The 19,416-nt window shown below is 49.8% G+C and overlaps 1 protein-coding gene across 3 annotated transcripts in view; it reads left to right on the forward strand.

The window, feature by feature from the left end:
* Positions 1 to 602: 602 nt before the first annotated feature.
* The window catches only part of GNB5 (G protein subunit beta 5), a 40,215-nt gene continuing 21,401 nt past the window's right edge, over positions 603 to 19,416 (forward strand). Inside the window, exons 1-3 of one of the 3 annotated variants that reach the window (XM_036441732.2) lie at positions 603 to 733; positions 4,958 to 5,101; positions 9,048 to 9,159. In XM_036441732.2, coding sequence (XP_036297625.1) covers positions 4,976 to 5,101; positions 9,048 to 9,159 — 238 coding nt within the window. In that variant the 5' untranslated portion in view covers positions 603 to 733; positions 4,958 to 4,975. Of the gene's footprint in view, positions 734 to 4,957; positions 5,102 to 8,920; positions 9,160 to 19,416 lie in introns of those variants that run through there. The other 2 variants (XM_036441751.2, XM_036441740.2) reach the window with 2 other exon arrangements.

Below are 19,416 nucleotides of genomic sequence, written 5' to 3' on the forward strand. Positions count from 1 at the left end.
GAGAGCAGGTCCACTCTCCCTCATCCCTGTGTGATCTGAACGCTGGGGAGGTGGGGGGACTGCAGGAGCCAAGTCCTGCTGGAGGTGGCAGGATCGGGGTGGGTGGTGGTGGTCAGCCTTGGGAAGGAGTAGATCTTGTTTGGGGACCTGCAGAGGCTGAGGCGTGCATGCATGGGAAGCGGGGGTGGGGGGTGGGGGTGGCAGGAGTTTTCATTCCATAAGCTTGATCAGTTCTTCAAGGCTGAAGTGGGGAGAGGTGGCCAAAATTAATGAGGTGCTGGTGGGATGAGGACTGAGGAGGCAGGAGGCGCTGATGACACCCAGTCACAGGTGAATGTCAAGGTTGCCCAGGGGAGCAGCTGGTGGATCCAATCTGTGACCTCTGCCTCCTCAGAGGGCAGACAGAGAACTAAGCTCAAGAAATTGGTCAGCAGGGGGTCCCCAGGGCACTTGGCAGCGGGTGGGCAAAACGTTCAAGGAGGAGTGCCTGATGCAAATGACAGCGAGTGCCCCGCAGTGCCCGCTGGCTGCCAGTGGGCAGTGGAGCAGCTGCGTGTAATGCCCAGATAAGGGGATTAGAGGTGTTACAGCCTCTTTGCACCTTGGAGCTGGCGGCTCTAACTTCTCACCTTTCTGCTGATCAATTCCCAGTGCTAACTCTGTGGAAGGTATATATGAATTGATATTAAATTAGAATACTTGGACTTCCGCAAGAGCTCAGAAGAGTGTTCAGGTATGTACCCAGCAAGGGGCTAGCCGTGTGGCGGGAGCACAGGCGAGGGCTGCCGGTGTTTGCTAATCTGCATGTTCTAATTTTTCTACAACTCATGTGCATTTCTTTTGAAACAATGTTTTGTTTTTAAAATATATTTAGTATTGGGATCAGGGGGGAAGTTAATCATCTTTAAAATCATTTAATCAGTTTTAAAAATGGATCCAGTTTAATACTCTACCTGTCAATATAAGCCTCAAGAGTGCAACTTATCAACAGTACAACGATTGAAATTTCTTTCCAGAGCCAAGTTTTTTTAAACTTAAACTTCTTCTAATGCCACTTCTTCAAAATAGACTCGCCCAGGCCGTGGTATTTTGTGGAGCCACACTCAAGGGGCCAAAGAGCTGCTCGTGAGCCACAGTTTGCCGACCATGGAGTTAGGTGAAGAAAACAAGTATCGAACAGCCCCTCTGCATGGCTCACAAGGCTCTATCCAAGACATCAGCAAAGTCTGGAGGAAAGTGCATCCATCCAGACAAGGGGAGTGAGTGCGGGGCAGGCAATGGGCACCTTCACTTTTGACTTTCTAACTTTCGCATTAACTCTTTTTTACACTGTGGGAAGGGGCAATTTTTAAACCATATGTTTAGGTGAAACATTTCAAAGAAATTTTGTGGTTGGTGTAGGGTTGGGGGAAGGTTTGAGAAGGTCTATTAGCTTTTTCTGCAGAGCAGTTCCCCATCAAAACTTGTTAAAATGGGGCATTTTTATCATTTTCTTGTTAAAATGCTCATTGAAGCATTTAATCTGGCTGTGAAAAGTTACCTTGTTGTAAAAATGATTATGACATGATATAAATACTAAATGAAAAGCCTATCAGGATATAAAACTATAAACAGTATACATGAACAAATTGTCCAAAAATCTGTTCTTAATGTAAAAAGGAATCTCTCTGGACAATGGGACTATGGGTGGTTCTTTACTTTCTTACACCTTTTTAAATTTTTTTCCAAATCTACAATAACCATGTATAACATTTATGGTTTTAAAATACTATAATCTTTCAAATTTGGTTTGTAGTTTGCCCATGTTTAACCAGATCTAAAATGCTAGTTATGTGATTTAAGGTTGATATGACCAAAACTTGTGGTCTCCATTAAAATAAGGTGTTTTCCAAGAATATACATTGACACGTGAAGACAAAAACTCTATTAAACAAAAAGTTGAAAATTGTATATGGTATATAATTCTAATTTTTTTAAAAGTATACACATATATGTTTATGTTTTTCTAGTATCTTCTATGTTTATGAAGATACTAGAAAAACATAGAAGATACTACATAAAAGATAAACATAAAATGCTAGCAGAGGTAAATTATTTGTTAATATTAGAGCATGTAAGTGGATAACTTTCCTTCTTCATGTTCTTTTGTTTCCAATCCTATATAATAAAAGCCTAATATCCAAATGGGCCAAACAGCAGAAAGACTGGTGGAACAACCAGTCGCTATGACACACACTGACCACCAGGGGGTAGACGCTCAATGCAGGTGCTGCCCCCAGGCTAGCCAAGGCAGGTGACAGAGGAGGGGCCCTCTAATTGCCCCAACAGTTGCTTCGCCAAGAGAGGTGACCAGCGGCGGTGGCAGGGCGATTGGGGGGCTGGCCTGGCTGGCAAGCAGGCGGCGCCACACCCCAATAGCCCCACCAGTCGCCTTCCGCAGAGGGAGGCAACGGGTGGTGGCGGCAGGGGTGGGGTTGGCAAGCAGGTGGTGCCAGGCCAGCCAAGGCTGGTGCCAGCGAAGGCCTCCCGATCACCCCACCAGTCACCCCACAGACAGGCCCTGATTGCCGGCCAGGCCTAGGGGCCCTACCTGTGCATGAATTTCATGCACTGGGCCTCTAGTTATTTATAATGAACATAGGCAGCTCTTATAACAAAAATTGGGAAGGAAAACATTGTCCAGATTTGGAATATTGACATTCTTTTCTACTTCTGTTTTTCTTGATCTTCCATAACCCCTAGCCTCCTTCTATTCCTTCTCCTCTTGGTTCTGGTTCCTCCCGCCTTTCATTCCTGCAGTTGCTTCTGGCCAGAGCTCATTTCCTCTTCCCCAGAATTGATAACAGTCTCTTAACTTAGTTGGTTTTCCTGCTGTACATTCTGTCTCTGACCTACTTCTGGAAGCACTGATGCTGGAATAATCCACTGGATATTGCTCCCTTGCTGAAAATCCAAGGCTCACCTTCCTAATGCTATTACCTGGAGTCCTCAGCACGACCTTGTGACTGCCCCCTGGGCAGCTCGGACAGTAGAGGGCAGCATCACCAGGGCCCCACCACAAGTCAGGCTCTCGTGGGCAGAACCTTTCACATTCTCTCACTCACTCGTTGTGGCAAAGCAGAGCAGCTTCGTGGTGCCAGCTTGATGGTAAGGGTGGTGGAGTCCCATTGCATACAGATTCAGGCTGCACCGCTGACCTTGAACTCGTTTAACCTTGGGCATTTCCTCAGCTGTCGTACAGATGTCCTGCCGCCCTCCTAGGGTGGCTGTGAGGGGCCAGGGCTGAGCACACTGTGGCTGGCAGGAGCTGGTTCCTTCTGTCCTCTCATCCTTTAGGGCTTCCTCCACTCCCCGGGCACTTAGAGATCCCAAGAACTGTCCCAGCTGCCCATTGGCGGTAGGAGTTCACCCCACCTCATGAACCCCCGTACTCTCTGCAGCCCTGCGGTGACCTCTGCATTGTAGACATTCCTCTCCGAGGTATCCCCACTGTCACCTGCCCCCAAATACATCCTTCGCAAATTTGGCTCTGTGGCAATGGTCAGACAAGTGCCTCAAAATATCTGTATAGTCAGCGGGACATTCCTTTGAAGCTTGACGTGGCCCAGTCTTAGGAACACCCTTCAGTCGGCAGGGCCACATGGCTGCCCCCGCCCACCTTACCCTCCCGTCTCCCATCTCTAACAACGGCACCACAAACCCTTGGCCTCCCGAACAGAAACCAGGAGTCATCGTAGACATCTCCCTCTCCCCGTCTCCACACGTTGCCAGGTCCAGCTCCTTCTCCTTCCCGACTGTGGTCCACATCCATCCCACAGCATTGGTTTAGCTCAGGCCTTCGTGTGTCTTGCCTGAACTTGGCAATAGGTTCCTCTCTGATCTGTCCACGTCTACAGCTTCTGTCCCTCCTTCCTGCTGCTGCTGCTGCTGCTGTTACAGCAACTCCCCGCACAGCATAACAACTCACCATATCGCAGCCCTGAGCTAAGTGCTTCCTGCTTAGAATCCCCCGACAACCCTAGGAGGTGGATTTAAGATCCTCGTTTTATAGATTAGCAAGCGAAGATTCAGGGAGATGAAGCAACCTGCCCAAGCAGCAGGGCCAGGGTCCACGCAGCCAAAGCCGGCACGTTTTGGCTCAACGTGGCCCTCCCTTCAGTGGCTGGCCCAGTGGGCTTCTGGATGGGGAGGCAGGGACCCTGGATCTGCGCTGTCACGTGTTTAGTAAGGAAGTGGGATGCTGCGTTCCTGGCAGAGAACCGGCACACATTTACACAGACTCATCCCTGGTTGGAGTTAGGCTCTGCCTCTTTCCTTCCTTCCTTCCTTCCTTCCTTCCTTCCTTCCTTCCTTCCTTTCTTATTGATTTTCTACAGAGAGGAAGAGAGAGGGATAGAGAGTTAGAAACATCAATGAGAGAGAATCATCGATCAGCTGCCTCCTGCACAACCCCTACCGGGGATGTGCCCACAACCACAATACATGCCCTTGACTGGAATCGAACCCGGGACCTTTCAGTCCGCAGACCGACGCACTATCCACTGAGCCAAACTGGTTTTGGCTAGGCTCTGCCCTTTTCTGGCTCTTGACTCTAAAAGTTCACCCTGAAGAGGGGCGTTGTCTGTTTTTTAAATTTCAAATTATCCTCTTCATTACAACAACGCTCTCCATGGTGAGCCCCGCAGAACTAATGTTGTGCTGCAAAGATTACTTGTGTCCATGTCTGCAAGCCGCCAAAACAACCAGTTACACCTAAGTTCAGGAGACCTATTGTCTGATGTTTCCTGACAGATAAGCGAGTTGGTGTTGACCCAGCACGTTGTAATAAATCAGAGGTTACAGATTAACTGCAGATACTTTATCCCAGTGTGGAGGTCTGAGCAACTACCATGATGAGCTTTAAAACAGCGTTTTCTGTTGGCTTTTCTCACACACGCCCCTTCTCTCTCTCTTTCAGCTTCATCTTGCGTTAAAGATGTGTGATCAGACCTTTCTGGTTAATGTATTTGGCTCCTGTGACAAATGTTTCAAACAAAGGGCTCTGAGACCAGTTTTCAAGAAATCTCAACAGCTCAGCTACTGCTCAGTATGTGCAGAAATTGTAAGTGTAACTTTAAAAAAATTTTAAATAGTTACCTATCTTAAAACAATGTCTAATGTGCGGGTCCTGTGACAGGTAAGTTGCCACAGAATCAGTGTACACACACACATTTTCAGCGTGGCCGGGCTGGGTAAGGCAGAAGGCACGGGGGAAGGTGCGGACTGGTCCCTGCCTCCCTGGTTCAATCCCAGTTCTGTGCCTTCGTGGTTGTGCATCAACAAACTCACCTCCCCAAGGAGGTCTGTTTTCCCACCTGTACCGACAAAACAGGAATAAAAGCTTTGTGAGTAATAAATGAGTTCGTTTGATAACGGGTTTTAAACAGTACCCAGCACAGGAAGTGGCCAATGAATGTTTCAGTGTTTCAGCTGGTACGCTTTTTTAGCGCTGAGGCTTTTCTCTCTTGTCCACTATCAGTCTTCTTGGCAAGCAACCAAGCTGAAAGGGACACTGGCAAATCAACAGCTTGGGAGCATCTTTCCCAAGGCCCCGTGCCCACTGCCCCCGGGAACAGCTCTGTTGGGACTGAACCACACAGGGCCGCAGTGATGAGCATCATCAAGCTGAAGGAAAAGGGCTCCTTGGACCTAGAACCCAAGCCTTCAACAAGGGCTAGAGACTAAACATAAATCCTGACATTTTCCCCAAAGTACACAAAATCCATCCTCACCAGCGGTGGCTATGCACAGGTCTTATATTCGGGTCTTTAATTATGGAAGATCTGTATTCAGATATTGCAGAAAAAAGAAAGAAAAAAAGGCCAGAGCATGACTGGTGCCCTAGGAATTAGACCTATCTCAGAGAATTTGCAAAGTTCTGCTCAAAAGCGGGGCTGAACCCAGCTGAGCCGCCTCCTGGTTAAAATGGTAAAGCGCTAACAGGAAGCCCCCAATTATTATCACATTTTTAAAAACCTTTCATCAAAGAGAAGAAGGGTGACGACTTACATTTTATCTAACCAAAGAGGGAAAGTTAGCATTAGTCCTCCTGCTTGTTGTAACCCCTGACAGTGCTTTAAAATTTATTCCCATAAAGTAAATGGCACACAGGCTTGGTTTAATGATCTTGATGTCACAAGGTTCAGGCCCAGGGCAATGGGGTTCTGCCATGTTATGTTCTAAACTTGGCTCTGCAAATTGTCAAACTGAGGACGTTCAATTCTGAAAATAAGCCTGCTTTCTGGTGGCCACCCTCCCACCCTGGAACAGTGCTCTTTATTCATTTAGCTCTTCTGTTATTTACTTATTTTTGATTTTTTAAAAATATTTTTTAATTGATTTCAATGATGAGAGAGAATTGACAGGCTGCCTCCTGCATCCCCCCTACTGGGGATCAGTCCACAACCCAGGAATGTCCCCTGGACTGGAATCGAACCTGGGACCCTCCAGTCCACAGACTGGCACTCTCCCCACTGAGCCAAACCAGCTAGGGCCAGCTCTTCTGTCTTTTAAACAACTTTCTCTGTGGACAGAAGGGACTCAAAATCCCAGAGGTGAGTAATCTGTGACCTCATAGGTTCTTCCCAGCTCAGAGGCCCTGCCTGGAGATGGTCTGCAAGGGCCGTACCAGCTCTCACCATCACAAGCACTTGGGGTTCCCACACAGTCAGGCAGCCTCCTGTGGCTGAGAGACACCCAGATGACTGACAGCTACCTTTTGTCTCAGTGTTTGGGAGTGTGAAGACAGCCCCCCCGTGAGCCCTTTTCATGAATAGGGGCGCCCCTGTACCTCCACCAGGTTGAAATGTAGCAGATCTCCGGCTGCTCCACTTTAAAAAAGATGCTAAAACCAAAGTACAGGGAAGCACTTTTCCAGCTATTGCGAGTAGAAGGCTTTCCAGCTGGAAGAGGTTTGGGATTTCCCTCACACAGAGAGCCTCCAGAGGAGATCGCACAGCGTGAAGCACCGTTCCTCCCAGGTCTACACAGACAGGCAAATGCTCACAACCCACCAGGGCCCAGGAGGTGCCGGCCTGAGAGGGCGAGGAGAGGGTGCTGCTTTGATGGCCCTGTGAGAAGTGTCCCATGACCTAGTGTCTCCTCATTTAAATTACTTCACAGGCAGCCTTAAAAATAATAGCAAGCGCCGAAACCGGTTTGGCTCAGTGAATAGAGCGTCGGTCTGCAGACTGAAAGGCCCCAGGTTCGATTCCGGTCAAGGGCATGTACATTGGTTGCAGGCACATCCCCAGTAGGGGCTGTGCAGGAGGCGGCTGGTCGATGTTTCTCTCTCATCCACGTTTCTAGCTCTCTATCCCTCTCCCTTCCTCTCTGTGAAAAAAATCAATAAAATATATTTTCAAAATAATAATAACAAGCAACTACTGTGTGCCACACACTGCTCAGGATGCTCTGCTTAAGCATATCAAACTCTCGGCCAGCAGGCGGCAAGCCCCAAGGCCTGTGGCCCGCCAGCCCTGAGTTTGACAGGCCTGCAGCCATTCCTAAAGAGCACCCCCTCTGGGCTGTCTGATCTAGCCGGAACCTATGCTCTTAACCTTTGCTCTTCAAACTCTTAAAACAGATCTATGAAGAGGTGAATGTATGTATCTAAAACATGTCTACACTTCACACACTTGATATTTTACTTAATTACATTTTATATATCTATGCATTCTGCCACAGATCCATTTAACAAGCTAACACTAACTGAGCACCTAATGTATTTATTATAGAGATTAATATTAGTATAGATGACTTCCAGCTTTACTTCGAGAGGGCTCAGGATAGCAAGTCCCAGCTGGATTCCTCCAGAAGGAAGGGGCTATGAAGAGGCGATGTTTCCCTTTAGAATGTGTGCTGGGACTGCCTTCCCAGGCTGTGCGTGCACACAGGCAGGGCCCTGCAGCGGGGAGAGGAAGCATCCGTGGGAGGGGTCCTCTGAAGCCTGTAACTGAACGGGCCAGGCTGCCTGGGCCCAAGTCTAGCCTTTGCTTTTCTGGGAGTGTGCACCCAGCAAAGCATTGAACCTTCCTGTGCCTCAGTTTCCTCATTTGTGAAATGGGGCGATGATGGTACCCATTCAGGGTGACTGCGGTGAGTTATTAACATAAAGCACTTGGGACAGGGCCGGGCACTGTAGGGGACTGGAAAGGGGATGTTTGAGTGACACAATTTGCCTCCTTGAGCGAGTTGTAGCGGCGACCTGCCTCGCACAGCGGAGGTAGCTGCCTCGGTGACCTGGGCCGGGGCTCAGAGGCCGGGGTCTGGGTCCCCCCCCCCCCCCCCCCCCCCGGTGCCATGGCCCCTCCTTCCCTTCCCCGGGGCTAAACCCCCAGCGAAGAAGGGAACAGCAAACCGGCTGCGGGCCTGCAAAGACCCCGGCGCTCCTCGGAAGCTCACTATTTGCTTATATGAAGTCAACAAACGAGGAAAGTTTCCGGTTCGCAGTGGGGGGAGCCGAACCTCGCCTCCCGCTCCCCTCCGGTTTCTGCAGGAAGAGCCCTCCCCGGTGCGGGGAGGTCCGTGCGGGGAGGTCCGTGCCGGGAAGGGAGGGAGGCGGAGGGGAGGGGAGGAAGGCCAGTGTCGCAGGGAGCTCGCCGCCTCCCAGGAGCCGGGCGCTGGGTCTTGCCATCCCAGCGCGGCCCCCGCTCCCTGAGCGCCCTCCGCCCAGTCGCGTCTCCCCGGCCTCGGTCTTCCCGCCGGGAAATGGGCACCGCGCCCCCTGCCGCCCCCGGGTCCGGGCGGGGCGCGCGGCCTCGCTGACCGGGCCTGGCCGGGGCTCTGCGCCCGGGCGCGGGCGGGGGCGCCGGGGGCCGCGGGGCCGGAGCGGCTGTGCCCCCGCGGGCGGAGGGGAAGGGCGGCCCCGCGGCCCCGCTCGCAGCCGCCGGCGTCAGCGGAGGGCGGGGCCGCGGGAGACGCGGCGGAGCGGCGCGGGCGGTCGGGCCTCCCGGCGGCTCCCCGCATCCCGGCCCTCCTCTCCCTCCCTCCGCCGCGTCCCCGCGAAGATGGCCACGGACGGGCTGCACGAGAACGAGACGCTGGCGACGCTGAAGAGCGAGGCCGAGAGCCTCAAGGGCAAGCTGGAGGAGGAGCGGGCCAAGCTGCACGACGTGGAGCGTGAGTGCGGGCCGGGGGCGCGGGCGGGGGCCGGCCCCGGGGGTCCCCGCGCCGGGAGGATGGGGGGAGCCGGGGGGAGGCGGGGAGCGGCCCTGAGCCCGGGGCGCGCGTGTGCGGGCGGGCGGAGCAGGCGGCCCCGGAGGCTCCGGGCACCGCGCCTGGAGCCGCAGCCCCCGGCCCTGGCCGCCCATGATGGACCTGGGACCCGTCACCTCGGTCACCGTCACCTGCCGGGAAGGTGCCCGCTGATCGCCCGGAGCCCTCCCCGGGCGGAGGGTGGGGTGCTGTCAGCTGTGCCAGCGCATCAGCCGCGGGGGCGCGGCCTAGGGTGAACTGTTTTGGTTTCTCATTATTTGACCTCCTCCATCTCTGTTGTGTCTTTTCTCGGTTTTGCTTTAATCGGAGCAAGACTCTGATTTAAAAGCTCATTTCCCCCCATCTGCCCCGTGTCCTCGGGGGGTGGAGAGCCGGATGGGGGAAGGGAAGGAGAGGAGCTTACCACGGAGTTCATTTGTGGCTGTTTTAAAAGCTTTGGATGGATGAGGTTAGATTGGCATACAAGACCATAGCAGTCTTAAGCTTACATTATGGACCACTGCCGTCACTTAGACCCGGCTCTGTGGTTTTGTTTGAGGGAGCAGTTAGGTAGCAGGTGGGCTGGGTCAGCTTCTCTTGGCTCGCCCTCAGCAGAGCTTGGGCTCAGGGCCCAGCTTGGGACAGCGTCTATCTGCTGACTTTTCAGCTCTGAGGCGGGCAGCTCCCCTCTGCTGAGCACGAACTCCGCCTGGTGCCCTCAGGCACACCTATACTCTGCTCCCGCCATCTGCATTTGGTACCATCCCCTTCACATTCCGTGGGGAAGGACGATGGGGTTCATGCTAGGCCCTGTAGCACCCGATTCCTTTCTTTGAAAGTTACTTGGTAGAAGGTGACTTGAATCTAGAGTGTGCTATGCTTTGGTAGGGGCCTCCTTTATTTTATTTTAATTTTTAAAAATATATTCTATTGATTTTTTTTACAGAGAGGAAGGGAGAGGGATAGAGACTAGAAACATCCATGAGAGAGAAACATTGACCAGCTGCTTCCTGAACACCCCCTACTGGGGATGTGCCCGCAGCCAATGCTCTACCCACTGAGCCAAACCAGTTTTGGTTAGAGGCCTTCTTTAAATAGGAGTCACACTAAGCCCCTACATCATTTATATGCAGCTACAGTGAACTGTAAACCCCTAATAAAGTAGTTAAGTAAATTGGTAGTTGTTTTTCTTACATGACAAGAACAAGGGAAGGCAGTCACCAGCTTTGGTTCAGCTGCCCAAAGTGCCATCCACGCTCCTGGCTCTCTTCCCCACCCTGAGAGCACGGGCATTTGCCCCATGACTATACTATCGCTGCCACAGCTCCAAACATCACCCCTGTATCCAGGACAGGAAGGAGCGGGAATCTGGTTACCAGCCCCTGTTTCTCCTTTTCCGGGAAAGCAAACGTTTCCCCCCAAATTTTCTTTCTTCCCCTCAGATTTTTGCTTGTGCATCACTGGCCAGAACTAGGTCACATGGCTCCTGCAAGGGAGGCTGGGAAAGGGTGCACTGAACTGGGCATGCTGCCATCCTCACACACAGCTGGGTTTCTGTTATCGGGGGGAAATCAAGGCATGGGCATTGGGAGGCATGGGGCAGAGTCTTCCTCTTTCTTTTTACAATTTTGTACCCTTTGCAGATGATAGCAAAGATGCTGTAAGTGTGGTGGTCTCTGAGGCAGGTCTGATGTCTCCATTTTTTCAGATGAGGAAACTGAGTCACACAGAGATGACAGGACTTGCAAAGAAAGACCCCAACTAACAAGTGGTGGGATCAGGATTCCAGCGTGAGACAGCCAGCGCTCCAGCCTTTGTGCTCGGTGCAGAGGGTTCTCCAGAAACTCTCTTCCTCAGGGGTACAGGCTGCCCACTGGGATATTTTTCAGCCTTTCCTGTGACTTTGTAAATTTCCTGCAGCTTTTCCACGGGAACCTGTCCTATCGAGGTTGCAATGCCCTCAGGGATCTGGACCAAATGTGGCAGGTGGAAGGAGCTATCCTCCCCTGTCCAGAAGTCAGGATTTTTGAGTTGAAAAGAAGTCATGTGGTCCTGTTTCCCTGGATGCCCCCTGCAGCTTCCAGACCACGTCTGCGCCCCCTCACAGAACCCCGGCCCTGCCCGGTGTGACCCTCGCCTCCCTCTTCTCCCCGCTGTCTCCTGACCTCCCAGCCAGGCTCCCTCATTTCTTAAGGACTTTGGCACGTGGTTTGAGCCTTCCTTTGGACCCTAAGGCCTGCCCGTCTTAGTCTCTAAAACAGTCCCCTGGGGTCTTGTTAGCAATCAGAGCTCTTTCTCCATCAGACCCCCCCATGGAGATCTCCGTGATCCGGGATCACTGTGCCCTTCTCTCCTCCAGTCCCCAGGCCCTTTCCTGTACGTTTTTATATAGATGGCCCTGAGACTCTTACCCTAGTTGGGGAAACCTTTAAACCATAACCTTAAAGTGACCGAGTCATCTGGGTTTGCCTGGGACACTGGGTTGTAAGATGGAAAGTCCTGTGTCCCTGGAAACCCTCAGTTCCGGGCAAACCAGGACAGTTGGTCAGCCTTCTGTTCGCTCTGACCTGCCCAAATCCTTGGCTTAAAAAAGTCACAACAACTACAACAAAAGTCACAACAAAATTGTAGAACATAAACGGGGAGGAAAAGTGAACTTTTCCCTATTCCAGACTCTCAAATCTCCTTCACCTCTCATCCCTTTGACCTTCAGACACCATCCTCCTGGGAACAACATTACATACAGGAAGTGGCTCATGCCGGTGGTCTAGGCCAGTGGTCGGCAAACGCATTAGTCAACAGAGCCAAATATCAACAGTACAACGATTGAAATTTCTTTTGAGCCAGATGTTTTAAACTTAAACTTCTAATGCCACTTCTTCAAAATAGACTTGCCCAGGCCGAGATATTTTGTGGAAGAGCCACACCCAAGGGGCCAAAGGGTCGCATGTGGCTTGAAAGCCGCTGTTTGCCGGCCCCGGGTCTAAAGGGAAGCCAGCCTGTATCAAGCTCGATAGCGGGAGGGCCCATATCCCTCCAGAGCTTCCTGCCTGGATGTATCTCCGTATCCCTTCTGATTGCCTTCTGCCATTGATAAGTGCTTCCTTGCCTGAGTCTAAGGCATTTTAGAATCATGAGGTTACAGCTTGTAATAGTTTCTCATGGCTGTTGCACGCATTTCTATGTAGTGGCTTAAAGCTACATAAGTTTATTCTGCTACATTTCTGGAGGTCAGAAGTCTAAAATGGGCCAACAGGGCTGCACTCCTCCTGAGGCTGTAAGGAGACTCCACCCCTTGCCTTTCCCAGCCTTAGAGGCCGTCTGCATTCGCTGGCTTGTGGCCTGCATCACTCCAACCTTGTTTCTGTCATCAGCTCCTTTGGCTCTGATCCCCCCTCTTCTAAGGACCCTTGTGGTTACAGTGGGCCTACCTGTATAATCTAAAATAATCTCCTCATCTCAAGTTCCTTAACTTACTCATGTCTGCCAAGTCCTTTTGCCATGGAAGGCCCCATATTCACAGGGTCCCAGGATTGGGATGCAGATGTCTTTGGAGGGGCTATCACACAGCTCTTCATTAGAAAGACCATCTGCCTAAACCTTCTTGTCTGCACGCACTAAAAGTTTTCTTCTCCCAACCATCTCTACCCTTCCTCCCTCCTTCCCTTCCTTCCTGTTCTCATCCAGGGATATGTTTATTGATTTGACAGAGAGAGAAACATCCACTGCCTCGTATACATGCCCCCACCAAGGACTAAACCTGCAACCTGGGTATGTGCCCTGACCAGGAATCGAACCCAAAGCCTTTTGGTGTACAGGACAATGAGCCACCCAGCCAGGGCCAGCCCCATCCCTTTCTTTATGAGGCTGGAATCAGGGAAGGGTCAGGGGATTTCCCTAAGGCCGTTGTCGGCAAACTGTGGCTCTCAAGCCACATGCGGCTCTTTGGCCCCTTGGTGTGGCTCTTCCACAAAATACCACAGCCTGGGCGAGTCTATTTTGAAGAAATGGCATTAGAAGAAGTTTAAGTTTAAAACATTTGGCTCTCAAAAGAAATTTCAGTCGTTGTACTGTTGATATTTGGCTCTGTTGACTAATGAGTTTGCCAACCACTGTCCTAAGGTTATGCAGCTACTTTAAGGAAGGATGGGGAGTAGGCACCAAGGTTTAGCCTCCTAGATCAGCTCTCCTCACCATGCCAGGCCATCTCTCAGAAAGTTGTGATTTACATTAAAAAGGGGGAAGATGAATATGAACAATAAAGATTTATTTAAAAAAAAAAAGTTAAAAACAAATAATAAAAACCACTTATGCCTAAACCCTAAAAAAAAGGGGGGGGGGAGGAGTGAATTTGTGTGTGTGTGTGTGTGTGTGTGTGTGTAAGAAAAGTTGTCAGTATTGTGTGTTGGGGGAGGGGAGCAAGTTGCAGAGCAGTGCATATCACATGAGCTCTTTAGCTTACTCAAGAGATGCCCCAGGGAGTGGGGAAGCAGAGATACTTTTCACTTTACACCCATCTGTGAATTTACTGCTTTTATAATTTAAAAAAAATGAGTTCTAGGATGGGAGTCATGATCAAGAACAAAAGGAGAGTGTTCATCTTACAAAGAGTTCTTACCTTGAAAGTGAGCTGGCGAGTGATCTGGGTCGGAGACAGGGTAGAAGCCGCCAGAGCAGGGCGGGCGCTGGGCTCCTTGCAGTCAGCATGGACAGCTGCTGGTAGGCTGGGGGTGGAGGAGACACACCATGCAGACTCCCCGTTCCTCGGGGGAAGGTTCTGATGTTGTCTAGGAAGCAGCTCAAAGATGATGTCTGTAGTTTCTGTAAGTACAGATCCAGGGGAAATTTGGGCAAATCACAGAATTTCTCACCCAATGCTATTTGCTTTTCTGCCTGTTCTAAATGTAGAAAAGTTCTATTCTCAAAGGCTTGTTAACCTAAAAATAAAAAGGCCTTTCAAAGTGGAGGCAAGAAGCATTTATTTGAGATCAATAAGAACAGCTATTCAGGGAGCGTTGATTCAGGCAGAGCCCAATAATGTCCCAATTAGGAGACAAAGGCAAAGGGTATTTATGAAAATGGGAAGGGGCACTTCATCCATCAGAAGGAGGAAGGCATTTCTGTTGGTGCAGATAACAGTGATGTTAATTCTAGACAGTGTTTTTAATTTTCAATCTGGTAGTCATCAATCCAGTAGTCATAACTGTGTTCTTATTTTTTTTTAAGTATATTTTATTGATTTTCCACAGAGAGGAAGGGAGAGGGATAGAGAGCTAGAAACATCAACCAGCTGCCTCCTGCACACCCCCCCATTGGGGATGTGCCCGCAACCAGTGTACATGCCCTTGACCGGAATCGAACCTGGGACCTTTCAGTCCGCGTAGACCAATGCTCTATCCACTGAGCCAAACCAGTTTTGGCCATAGCTGCATTTTTATTACCTGTGCAAACAGTTCTTTGAGTTATAATGTTGCATTAGGCCCAGCCCACAGGTTATGTTGCCCTATTTTAATATTCCAGAGGGGTTTTTTTGTATCATTTTTAAATACATTTTTATTGATTTTAGAAAGAGAGAGAAATAGAAACAGCAATCAGCTGTCTCCTGTAGGATCAATGGGATTGAACCGGCAACTGCCCTGACCAGGAATTGAACCGGTGACTCCTTGGGATATGGGGTGACGATCCACCATGGAGCCACACCAGCTGATCCAGAAGTTGGAGGCATAAGATGTACAAGGCAGTTCCTCTAGTATGGCAGCTCCAGCTCTACTTTATTTTTTATTATTATTTTTAAATTCATTTTTATTGATTTTTTACAGAGAGGAAGAGAGATAGACAGAAACATCGTTGAGAGAGAGACATCAGAGAGAGACATCGATCAGCTGCCTCTTGCACACCCCCTACTGGGGATGTGCCCGCAACCAAGGTACATGCCCCTGACTGGAATCAAACCCGGGACCTTTCAGTCCACAGGCTGACGCTCTATCCACTGAGCCAAACCGGTTTTGGCTCCAGCTCCACTTTAAAGTGGCTTCCTTTGTTTTGTTTTGGACAGACTTGACGATGGGAGTCTTGGATGATTCTGATTATAGGGTGCAAGAAGAAGTCTAGGAAAACCAAATTTCTGGGTTAGCCTGGAACAAATGTGTGGATCCCCCTTCCCTCGTTCTGGGGAGGCGGCTGCATGCTCTGAGGCTCGCAGAACGGGTTTCCCCGCAGAGCAATCCTCTCCCCAGCTGTTCGTCCCCGGGCAGCCTGCAGCGTCCCTCCGAGGAGCAGGAGGCACACTGCCTTTGGTTCCCTCTCCCTTTTCTCCTGCTCTGCATCCCAGTACACACGAGCTAGTGAATGCAAATGTCCTCGGAGCCCGTCAGAAACTCATGCCCTCTGTAGCAAACTTAGGGATATACTAGTAGAAGGACACAGGCCATGCATAACCACGCCAACCCAGAGGGAGCCACTTTGAGTATTTTGATGTATTTTGTAGCTTATGTGTTCATATTTCTGTGTGTATCTATACACATACTTGGGCCTGTCCTCGGTATTGAGTTGGAGCCTAGTTTTAATTTATCACAGTGGATTGTGCAGTTCCTTTCAGTGTCAGCATTTAAAAATTATTAGGTGGTATTCTACATGGTATTCCATCTTAAATGCTGTGTACCCTGGTGTCACCCTTCCAACTTTTCATTAGGGAATTGTTTATACTGTGGCTAATGCATGGTTTTAAAGAAACTCAAAAACCTGTGACAGGTGTCCTGAGGTAATGTGATTGTAGGTGTGTTCCTTCCATCAGGTGTGGGAGGGTTTGCATACCTCCTACCCCTTTGAACCTTGGGGTAGAATCAGACTGTTTCTGAAAATTAGCTTTGGGAAATTTTCCCTCCTTGAGTCTTGATTTACCAAAATAGTGGCCATCAAAAGACTGTATTGGTAGAAAATTTACAGAGTGATTCAAGATCTTTTTTTATCCTCACCTGAGCATATGTCTATTGATTTTTAAATTTGTATTTATTTAATAGAGGCCTGATGCATGAAAATTCTTGCGAGAGTAGGCCTTCCTTCCCCCGGCTGCCGGCACCCAGGATCCAGGCCGGCTTCCTACCGGCTCCAGCTTCATCAGGAAGGACGGCTGGAAGGATGTCCAGAAGACGTCCGCTCTAATTAGCATATTACCCTTTTATTATTTTAGATTGATTTATTTTAGAGAGCAAGAGAGAAACATCGATTGATTGCCTTCTATATAGGCCCTGACCAGGGATGAAACCCGCACCCTGGCTGTGTGCTCTGGCCAGGAATCAAACTCGAAACCTTTTGCTGTATGGGCCGATGCTCCAACCCACGGAGCCACCTGACAAGGGCAAGATTAATTTTCAGATCGTTCTGTTTTCCTGTTTAAGACAGCTCACTTGTCTTTGGCTTTCTCTCCCATGTTTATAATAAATCTCACAGTGCTGATTTTCAGGGGGACTTCAGAGCTGTCCGTGCTCAGCCACTTTTCTCGTGGCCTTGTGGAGTGAGCAGAGGGACCCTGCTGTGTATTTTCACTTCAGGAAGTTAGTTACATGGCTTGAAGTCTGTGTCCTGACCTGCGTACTATACATTTGACTTTAAACTCGTGTGTGCACAGATTATAAAGTAAATAGCAACACTATTCCCCGAAAGGAAGCCACATCTTGATGAAAAAATTAATCTCTGCCTGAAACCAGAATTCTAGATGTTTTCTAAGGCCCCATCTAGATGAACTCTTAGCACCCTGTTTTACAGAGCTGGGCATGGCTCACTAACATACAACGTGCCCTCCCCTCAGGCCTCATTTTCCTCCCCTGAGAAGCGACAGGGCTGGTGCAGCTCCCGGCCCCACCCTGGCTGTTTGGGCCGTGGGGCCAGTGGGCAGCAGGCATGCCGAGCAGGCAGATGTGATTCTGAGCCCAGCGCCCTTTCCCGACCCACCATCCACCAGCTCGCTCTGCTCTGTTTTCTGTAATGGCTTCTAGTAAGACTCTGTGTGTGAAAGAGTAGAAGAGGGCAGGGGGAGGGGACTTGTACAACTCACACCTGAAAACCACTGCTCTGCTCCTCCTGCCGGGCCCCGGGCAGGACGGGCTCAGCCCTGCCCTCCGGGTACCCCGTCCAGGGCCGGTGCTGGGCACGACTGGGTGAGTCGCTCAGGTCTCTCCGGGCTGGAATTTTGCCTCCCTCTCCCAGTCAGGTGGTGGCCGAGCCGGGAGCAGTGTGGGTTTCTTGGTTCCTGGTCTAGAATCCCGAACTGACCCATCAGGAAGTGTGGGGGACCTAAGGCTGGGGTGTCTCCCGGACTAAGAAGTCGTTGTCACTGCCTTACCTAATCTTTAATTGTCTGCCGGCCCAGAGTTTACCCTTCTGGGGGAGGGGTTTATCTGCTCTTAGGGTTCGAGAGTGTGTGCATATGTCAGGTCCTTCGCCTCCCAGCCTGTGCCCTTTTCTGTGGAAATGGGGGCACAGCCTGTGTCCTTGGGCTGTGTGTAAATCTCACAGCCCAGCCAGCACCTGCACCCAGGAGACATGCAATGCATGGTGGGAAACAGTATGGAGTTTCCTCAGAAAATTAACTATGGAACTGCCATTTGACCCCGTAGATCCCAAGAAATGCAAAGCACCAATCAGAAAGAATATGTGCACGCCTATTTCATAGCAGCGCAACTTACATTAGCTAAGATCTGGAAACAGCCCAAGTGGCCATCAGTAGATGAGTGGATAAAAAAGCTGTGGTACATTTATACCATGGAATACTACACAGCAGTAAAAAAAAAAAAAAAAAAAAAAAAAAAAAAATCTCTTACCCTTTGAGACAGCATGGAGGACCTGGACAGTATCATGCTAAGTGAAATAAACCAGTCAGAGAAAGATAAGTATCACATGATTTATGTGGCATCTAATGAACAAAATAAACTGATGAATGAAACAGATCCAGAGACATAGAGGCATGATACAAACTGTTGAATCTCAGAGGGAAGGTGGGGTGGGTGGGTGGGAAGAGATTAACCAAAGAACTTGTATGCACATATGCATCACTCGTGGTCACAGACAATAGTGTGGTGAAGGTCTGGGGCGGGGTATGGGTACAGGCGGGAAAGGGCAAAGGAGAAAGCACAGCTGCTCTGAACAAGCTCCACAAATTATGTACAGAGCATATTCAGCTCACTTCCAGTTGTTTTTATTTATTTACTTATTTAATATATTTTTTATTGGTTTCAGAGAGGAAGGGAGAGGGAGAGACAGAAACATCAATGATGAGAGGAATCATTGATCAGCTGCCGCCTGCACGCCCCCTACTGGGGATCAAGCACACAACTCCGGCATGTGCCCTTGGTCTGGAATCGAACCTGGAACCTTTCAGTCCACAGGCCGACTCTCTGTCCATTGAGCCAAACCATGAGGGCCCAGTTGTTCTTAAAATGTTTCACTGTTATATTTGTTTTAACTAATTCAACAGGTGTGAGATTTGACAGAAACAGGATAGAGCGGTAGGAGGGAATTGTATGTGGGAAGGGAAATGGCAGTGGGTAAAAATAATTAGCAGTTGAGATGTGTTCAAATTCTCATTATGTAAGAAGAGCCCTATTTTGGTTGGTGAATCATCGTGTTTTTTTTTGGAAGGAGATTAAATAGCTGTGGTTGTCCTAATGCTGAATTGGGGGAAGCAGTAATAATATCAATGTGACCCTCCAAAGTAAGATAATAAGTAGGATACAATCGCAACTCTGAGCTGTGTTAGGCCTGTGTACAGCCTATAAAAATTTAGAAAATTCATCAAACGTCCGTTCAGCATGTTTTTGTGAAGACTGTGTCAGTAAGAGGCCCACGTGCTGTTTGGGGCAGGAAAGAAGGCGGTGTTTTAGCGGACGTGATGGCATCATCATCGTGCACCATGTGGCACTTTATCGTTCAGCAAGTATGTTTGACCACTTGGGATTTCACAAAGACTTTCTAATCTGTTCGCATGTGCTTTTTCATCACCAAGAAATGGGGCAGCTAAGCAAAACCAACTTTGGAGACGTGGCTGATCCCAGGGCTAGGTTAGGGAGAGAACATGAGCCTGCCGGGAGAGCGGCTCAGAGGATGCTGGTACGCACCACAAGGTCACGAGAGCACGCCTGATGCGGCTCCATCTGAGCAAATCAGGGACTCTGTTCAACCACTTCC

The sequence above is a fragment of the Pipistrellus kuhlii genome, unplaced genomic scaffold (genome assembly GCF_014108245.1).
Source record: "Pipistrellus kuhlii isolate mPipKuh1 unplaced genomic scaffold, mPipKuh1.p scaffold_m20_p_1, whole genome shotgun sequence".
Lineage (NCBI taxonomy): Eukaryota > Metazoa > Chordata > Mammalia > Chiroptera > Vespertilionidae > Pipistrellus > Pipistrellus kuhlii.